Source organism: Macadamia integrifolia, unplaced genomic scaffold (assembly GCF_013358625.1).
Source record: "Macadamia integrifolia cultivar HAES 741 unplaced genomic scaffold, SCU_Mint_v3 scaffold537, whole genome shotgun sequence".
Lineage (NCBI taxonomy): Eukaryota > Viridiplantae > Streptophyta > Magnoliopsida > Proteales > Proteaceae > Macadamia > Macadamia integrifolia.
Window position 1 is genome coordinate 410127 of NW_024870478.1, and position 8959 is coordinate 419085.

General features: G+C 40.6%; 1 protein-coding gene across 1 annotated transcript; it reads right to left on the reverse strand.

Moving 5' to 3' along the window:
• Positions 1–467: 467 nt before the first annotated feature.
• Positions 468–1448, reverse strand: LOC122069137 (hydroxyproline O-galactosyltransferase GALT3-like). The gene has a single exon (XM_042633070.1). The coding sequence runs from the start codon at positions 1446–1448 to the stop codon at positions 468–470; it is 981 nt and encodes a 326-aa protein (XP_042489004.1).
• Between the last annotated feature and the right edge of the window lie 7511 nt (positions 1449–8959).

The following is an 8959-nucleotide window of genomic DNA, read 5'->3' on the forward strand; positions in this document are numbered from 1 at the left end:
TTGACAGCACAAACTTATGGCCATGAAGCGCAATACCCCTCTTCTTGGAAATTGTAGATGTTTTGTTTAAACCGAAGTTTTATTACAAAAGTAACAATGACCTAGTTTTCTCGGTCAAAGCCTTAGCCCACACAAGGCTATGAACTTGAAAACACTAATTAGGGATCCTAATATCTCGATAGACACTTATTTTAGTAGTTAATATTTTTTCTTTTCTTTTGATTAAAAAAATTAATAAATAAATTAAAGAAAAAAAATCTATTGAAACATAATTGAAAAGCATGCTCAAATGCTAGCTAAACCATATAGTTCTCTCTCTCTATTTGTTCTCCATGAAAGAAAATTCCTAATTTCTTTACATTATACATGGAAAAAGGGCAATAAATATGAATCACTTTGAACGGTTTTGTTATTCAATAATAATTTGTGAACAAAAGAATGTAGTACAAAAAATGCGAAGGTTTTACCTAAGGAATATGATAGAGTTTAGATGGTTTGAGATTGTTAGTGACATTAAAATATGTCAAGGTCTCAATCCACTTCTCTTGATTTTTGAGGAGATGGACGGCGATAGTATCCGGCCAAAGCTCGTGTGTGCATCTAGTTGGCGGCACCGGAAAGTTGTACATAGACCACTTAGCATTGTACCTATTCTTCGCCCGATGACCCTCGCGAATCCAATCGCCAAAAACCTTGTCCTCCGGTCCTTCCCTTTGAATCTTCGGTATATTAGAGGTTCTAATCCACTCCACTATGTCCCATGAGATTAGATAACCCATCCCAGACATATAGTGAATGAAAGGGTCCATACTTGGGCATGGAATTACATAACCATAGTACAAGTCATCCCTAGGCAAGGGCCTCAATGACTGTACCAAGCTATTTACCCTAATATAAGTGTCATCATCAGCCTTCATCACGTAATGGTAGGGCGGATTCGGCCCGTCGGTGCCGTTAAATATCTCCGGCAAGCTTGAGAAATATGTATAGGTCTTACCCTTGTCCATATTCTCTTTGCAATTGAGAATTATGATGTCGTTGTGCTGCATGATTTCAAGTGCTACTAAGACCTTTTGGTCCTCCTTGGTTAAGTTACAAAACACAAATTTCACGTCCACCTTTACACCAACCGGTGGTGATTGTATGCCGTAGATGAGGCGAAGGAAATGTCGGCGATGATATTGATCCGGCAACGTCAATATCCCGATTAGTACACGTAGCTCCGGCTCCGGCGAAGTAGAATTAATGTTGGCAAGGGATGTAACAGAACATGGAGAGGTGTGGTAGGGGATGTTGGAGAGAGCAGTTCGGCCAAGCTTCAGTAGACCCTCAAATCGAACTTCGTTGATCGACGTCATGACACAAAGGAATGTGACGAAGAAAATAGAAGAGATGGCCAAAATTAGCCGCGGTGAAAAGTTTTGCCGGTCCATTATTGGAGCCTTCATGGATACCAACTAAAGCCGGAGACAGTTACACACTAGTAATACAGCAATCTAAAGCAAAAACTACAAGAGGAGATAAGTGAGAGATTTGAGAACTGAAGAGAGAACTTGTTACACAAATGAAGCTGATGATTCTAATAGTTCTATAGGTTAAGATGAAGCATGGGGATGTGAGATCGAGGTATTTGAATATATGTGAGAGTTTCTTTATTCTATGTTTTTTTTTTTTTTTTTCATTGTTTGGTCACTTGGAACTTTGAGGAGGAGCTAAGCATGGGAAAAAGAGAGATATGCCTAACGTTAGCTACACTTCAACCATTGCACTTTTCTTCTAATGTCACGGGTCAACGTATCGTGATTAGGTATTTTTGCAAGAAACAAGGATGGCTAGTCATTGACACATTGCCAAATGTCTCGGGTCGGGTAAAGTTAGACCCATCGTATACTCTGTGGTAGTGAAACGTTAAGTCTTCTAACTGTTTTTTTTTTCCTTCACGAGCTGCCCCCTACTGAAGGAGGAAACACTAAGCATCACTAGATGTAGTGAAAACAGAATGTGTTTTGGTGTACAGCAGTACCATGGTTCACCAACTCGACCCAGCCTGACACAAGTTATTGCCAACCCTGTATGAACGTGAATTATCACTGCTTTGGAATTTGGATCAAGATTTGGTATTTTTCATGAACACGCTGCTGGTTTTCGGCACATTTACTCGATATAACGTCTTAAAGAAGAAGTCGATGAAGCAAACCAAAACACACTCTATCTCTCCCTTGATCTCTTGATACTTTACTTCCCTATAAATCCGGATGATCGTTCTTGGATTTCTCTACCCGGTGATGAGTAGCAGATAATGGGAAGCTCAAGTGGTCGGAATAGGTAGCAGCATGGTTTTAAGTATCTCCGATACCGATACGATACCCTCCAATACGTATCTTAAATTTAGCCAAACGATACGATACACATCGATACGATACATGAAATTTTTAAAATCTTTTCGAATCGATATCTATCCTACAATACATACCGATATGCATCAATACACCACCAATACACATCGATACGATACGATATGCCTCGATACGACTATTAAAATTATAAAATTGAGGTAAAATGTACGTTTCGGCATGTATTGGTACGTATCGGTGAGTATCGGTATGTATCGATCGGTACGTATCGGTATATATTGGCACGTATCGATGAATATCGATATATATCGGTACGTATCGGTGAGTATCAATACGTATCGGTGAGTATCGGTATGTACCGATACAGTGCGCTATGGTCATATAATGGCCAAGATGGGTAATTTTTCAGAAAAACACGATTTTTTGAATGGTTTTTGTTCCAAAGTTGCTGTTAGCCATATTTCTTTCTAACTAAAGTGAAAATCAAGGTTGGAAACAAGGATTTTACATTTATGGGACAACTACAAACCTTGAATTCTTAGTACGATACCCTCAATTTAGTGTTTATGCATAATACATGTTATCAATAGCTTTTTTTAACAAACTCTTTATGCAAAAGTGTTTAAAAAAATGTTTCCTATCCATTTATGTGTGTATCTTTAGCGTATCTTAGTGTCTCTCCGATACGATACGATACTCTCCGATACGTATCTTAATTTTGGCCGATCGATACGGCAACCGATACCGATACTTTAATCCTTGGGTAGCAGGCTATTGTTTATAAATACATGGGTGATTCGTCTGACTTTCCATTTACAAATACAATTTTAAATTTGGCCCCATTTTTTAAGAAAATGTTGAAAACTTGTGAGGGTGGATCCACGTATTGTGGGTTGAGTTGGTAAGTGGTGGAAATGCTGGAATTAAGTATTTTTAGTGAGGTTGGGATTTTATGGGAAAAAAGAGGAAATGGGGTGTGGGTAGGGGTGGGATTCTATGGAGAGAGGAAATGAGAAGAGTGAAATGAGCTCTTCCATCTGAAAAAAGAAGGGAACAAGGTTGGGGTTATCTATGAGAATCACACAATGGAAGGATCTTAGTTGCTTGAGATTACAAGCCGTACATGTTGCCCTGCACGTTCCCATGTGATTGAAGCTCTTTCTTTTAGTGGTGGATTGTAGGGATCTAAATAGGTAGTCAAATAATCTAAGAATTCCACCAACATAAACTCTATACTCCAAATCCAAGAATAATGATGGAGATCCTTAGAGACACACACACACAAAAGTGAATGAGAGAGAGAGAGAGAGAGAGAGATGGCTATCTTTTAGTTGCCAAATCACCATTTTCTCACTGACCCATCATGCAAAAGGTATGTCATTAGAATGATTGTGTAACACCCTGAATGTTGAAGCAGCTGACCTCCTGTGTTAGGACCTAGCTGGCAGAAGGGTAGTAGGCTGTCATACTGGGAACCTACATGTACAGTAGTAGGAGGAGGAAATTGGTAAATTTAATAGCCCAATAGGGGGAGTAAAATAACCAGAAATATGTGGAATCAGTCCCACACATGGTGGACTATGTAGGACAGAGGTTTAGACTGCTCGAGGGCCAAAAATAAGGCAACCGATAGGTTACCCTGCTAGCAAACCGGCCAACCGGTTCAGGTAACAAAATGCTAAAAAATTGGTTTTCCTTTGTGGGGCCCACATCCCTACACCTCAGCTCCCCATGTTTACCTCATATTTAAGGGCCCATATGCTGACTCCATACTCAGTCCGATCAACCAGAAGTGGGGCCCATGTTGGGTTATGAAGCATTAAAGTGTTTCATTAATTTTGGGGGCACAACCAAACAGACCCTAAGGTCCATTTGACTAGGCCCTATATAAAGGGAACTAAACCCTTTTCTCTTCATTTGCACCCTACAGAATTCGTAGGGTAGCAGAGAAGGAGAAGGAAGGAAGGAAGAAGAAGAAGAAGAAGAAAAAGAGGGAAGAAGATGGGGCTGCTATCCTTTTTCTCTTCAGCTATTGCTAGGGCTGTACAGAGCCCAGATGCTGTTGTTGCCCTTGTTTTCTTGCTATCCAAAGGAAACCCTAGGTTTGCCAGTGTTGCTGCCACAACTAGAAATGAGGTCTGGAGCTAGACAACTGCACCAAGACATCCCTATTGTAGTTGCAGGTTCCACGAACTGAGAAGAGGTAATTTCCCTTGACCTAACCCGGTGAATTTGTGGTAGGATAATTCTGCCAGTAGGTTAAGGTTAGCATTAATGGCAATTGGAGGTAGGGAAATGATTGTGGGAACTCAGTTCAGCTCCTTATAGCTAAAACCTTAATTTTGGGACCCAATTGACTGTGCAATCATCCCTGGATCCCTAGATCATAATGTCACACCCCGTTCACACAGAACCAAACCGGTGACTGAGTTAACTCCTGTTAACCCAAAACCTGTCAGGATCATCTGATACAGTAACCATAGCACAACATACACACACACACACACACACACACACACACACACACACACTCTAAACAAGGCATATTCTGTATTTCAGCGGAAGTCTTACATATATTTACCGGTAAATACCCCAATACTCTTGATACCTAAATTGTATTACATAAAACATTTACATGTGGGTCCGTAGGTGTGATATATACACAGAAAATATAATTTACACATCTAGAGCATAAAAGAGGTGACATGTCAAAAATAACCAAAAAAATCCCAGCATGGTATCAATGTTGTTGTCCCGTAACACAGCTATCGCAAGGGCACTTGGCCCCGTGCCCAAGATCTTCAGGGACCCACCAGTCCTCAGCTGGAAACTCCACAGTGGGTGCTAGTTCTAGCTCTTTAGCCGGATAACCTGCAAGATCAACAAAAAATGGTGTGCATGTGGGATGAACTCACTAGCCTAGTAAGTGAAAAGAAATACCAAGCAAGCATTCGCAATACAAATGAATCTATATGCAATGTAAATTCATTTTATTATCTTAGTCCACCTAGACAACAATTCTAAGTCCTAGTTCATGTGCTACTCGCAACCACAGTGCGCATATGCCCAAGGTAAGAGCAACGAACCCCATCCCGCGATACTCCCATAGGGTTGCTGGAGAAGGCCAGCTGTGGGTATCGAAAAAGTAAATTGTTGTTCCTTAGCGACATTAAAGTAGATTGTTGTTTCTCAGTGACCTTAAAGTCAATTGTTGTTTCTCAGTGACATTAAAGTAAAATGGGCCTTACCCAGTATTAAATTAAAAGCATTACGATTGACCCTCTTGTTATATCACCAAAGTTGCCGATAGTCCTAATGATCAGCCGGGCATACTTCTAACCGCCACCATTGGTACACAACATTGGGCTTCACCCCAGTGATATACCCAACCCTTAAACCTCTGCTGGGAAGGGTTGTAGCATAGGGATATGTCACTCCTAACAGCATACTCCTATGTGAGATAGTATGACTGCATAGTGCCACCGCATCCCATTCCATAAGCCACTAATGCATTCGTGTCTAAGCCAACTATGGCATCTAGTCTAGCAATGCATCATGTTCAATAGTTTAAAGTCATCCATCTCATGTCTCAAAACAAGAATAAGCATTAACGATTAAAGATAATAGCATATCGAATCATAAATGAATTTCGTAATGCACATAGCAATGCATGTAAATGGCATTCGTGGATGACTAGTCTATACACAATAATGAAATGATGACATGAATAGTCTACATCATTAATGGAATGATGCAAAAACACTCCAAAAATTAAGTCAATGTCTTCTTCCCACTTGCCTAATTATGGACAATGATCACCCTCCTTGATATGAGGAAGATCCGGTGTGCGATGACGTGAGTTTCTAGTACAACCTATCATAAAAGAGTTAGATTTAGTATGTTTCACTTTAGGCTCACAACCAATGAGGTATGACGATCCCAACATGTTTAAAGTCATTAGAGAAGGTTACCCGATAAATTTGGGCCCATCCGGAACCTGAGAAATCGGATTAGTGGGTCAATCGATGGGTAAAGGCACTCACCAATCCTTGCTCGCCGCTCGACCCAGGGACCCTGCTTGGATCTTACCTCTTTGCTCAAGAATACCTCAAAAACCTCAAATCTTCTCTCTAGCTCAAGAGATCAACAAATGCTTCTCAAATCTTGAAATTTCTTCCTCTAAAACCTTCATAAACACATATAGGTCCTTTATTAAACCTTAGATTCACATTCTCAAGAGAGATCAACAAGATCTAAAAGATTCCTACCCCATATCATATGATTTCACTTATGGTTTCATGAGGGTTTAAGAAATATAGACTTTACTTACCTTAAATCATAGATCTTGAGATGAAGATCACAAATCTGGCATCGAAATCGAAAGATTCAACCTCGGGGATGCTCAATGAGCATTCTCTTCCCCATTTCTCCCTTCTTCTTCCCTTCTCTTCCTTTTTTTTTTCTCTCTCTTCTTTACTTTTCTCACCCACCATGTAAAATAATAAATGAGGAGAAAGAAAGGTAATAAATGCTATTTATACTTGGGTCAAAATATCTAAAGACCAGAGTGGTAGGTCACACTAGTGGGTCCGACCCACCTATGACCACCACCAGTCAGCCAATACTTAGCCGAATCATTGGAATTTTTGATGGGGCTCGGCCCCGACACGTATTTCACTCTCGGTAATTGATTAATACGCATACTTGATATAAAATATGGCTACGTACCTTTATTGTTTGTACATGGCCTTGTGGTACATACATATGCACGGCTTGGGCACACGAACTTCATTGGGCACACGAACTTCATTGGGCACCGACTCCAACTCATTGAGCTAACCTAAGTTCAGAGTCACCCTTGCCATCATGTTCCATAAGGTATTTGACTCGGCTCACTCGGGTTCAGGTTATAAAAGACCAAATCGAACCAACTGGGTAATTTGACCGGGTTTAGAAAGTATGGTATCACATTTGCCCCCATTTTTAAAAATTTTATCCTCGAAATTACTGCATATAGTACCTTGTTGTCTGAGAAGATGAGGATACTTGGCTTGGATATCATCCTCTTTCTACCAGGATGCTTCTTTAAGCAAATGATTAGCCCATTGAACTTTCACAAAAGCGATGGAGCAATTGTGAAGAGTCTTTATCTTTTGGTTTAAGATTTCAGCGGGCCGTTCTTCGTAGGTCATATCCGCTTCTAAATATTCTGGTTCCATAGGCAACATATGTGATGGATCATGGATGTACCGCTTCAGCATAGACACGTGGAACACATTATGAACATTGCTGAGAGAAGGTGGAAGAGCCAACATATACGCTATAGAGCCAACTTGAGCTAAGATCTCAAATGGGCCAATATACCTCGGACTTAGCTTGCCCTTCCTATGGAATCTACGCAACCCTTTGGTAGAAGAGATTTTGAGGAACACTTTCTCCCCCTCTTGGAATTCAGTATCCTTCCTGCGGTTGTCTGCATAGCTCTTTTGGCGTGATTGGGCTACCTTAATCCTTTCCTGAATGACATCAACCTTGTCACATGTCATCTATATCATTTATGGTCCAAGCATCCGTCGCTCACCTGCTTCATCCCAATATAGGGGCGTTCTGCACTTTTTGCTATATAATGCCTCATATGGAGCGATCCCAATTATGGCTTGATAGCTATTATTATAAGAAAATTCCATAAGAGGTATATATTCTTCCCAACTGCCACTCATTTCCATTGCATAGGCCTTGGGCATGTCTTCCAGTATTTGTATGGTCCGTTCTGATTGCCATTGGTTTGTGGACGGAAGGTAGTAATGAAATTCACTTGTGTCCCCAAGGCTTGCTGGAGACTCTTCCAAAATCTAGATGTGAATCTCGGGTCTCTATCTGTCATAATGCTTATCGGTACTCCATGTAAACGGACTATGTTATCCATATAAAGTTAGGCTAGCTTATCTATGGAGTAATTGGTTCTGATCGGGATAAAATGAGCAATCTTGGTAAGCCTGTCAACTACTGCCCAAATTGCATCCATTCCCTTGGATGTACGGGGTAGCCTTGTGACAAAGTCCATAGTGATATTTTCCCATTTCCACTCCGGTACAGGGAGTGGCTGAAGAGTGCCATATGGTCGATGCCTTTTTTCCTTGACCTTCTGACACACGAGACATTATGCTATATACAAGCCAATAGTGGTCTTCATTACTGGCCACTAATAGTTTTGTTTAAGGTCCTTGTACATCTTCGTACTTTCAAGATGAAGTGAGTATTCAGAACTATGTGCCTCCTTTATAATCTTGTCCTGTATTTCCATGTCATCGGGCACGCATAACCTATCTTGAAATAGTAATGCCCATCATTGGCTATTGTGAAGTCAGGGTCATTCATCATCTGCTCTTGAATTTTCAGCCTAATCCTTTGTAGCTCTGGATCCAAAGATTATTTCACTACCACCTCTTGTTTGATGGATGAATGTACCTGTAAGGCTGTCAGAGATATGGTCAACTGCTTAACATCATTTGGCTAATGTTCTAGCTCTAAGGTTGCTCCTTCGTATAGAAGGATTTCATCCATCAACATCGCCTCTTGTATAAGCTGTGGACTAATAGCTAAGT

What these genes read in the sequence shown, in the direction of transcription:
- LOC122069137 (XM_042633070.1), bottom strand. Translation starts at nt 1,448, where the DNA reads ATGAAGGCTCCAATAATGGACCGGCAAAACTTTTCACCGCGGCTAATT.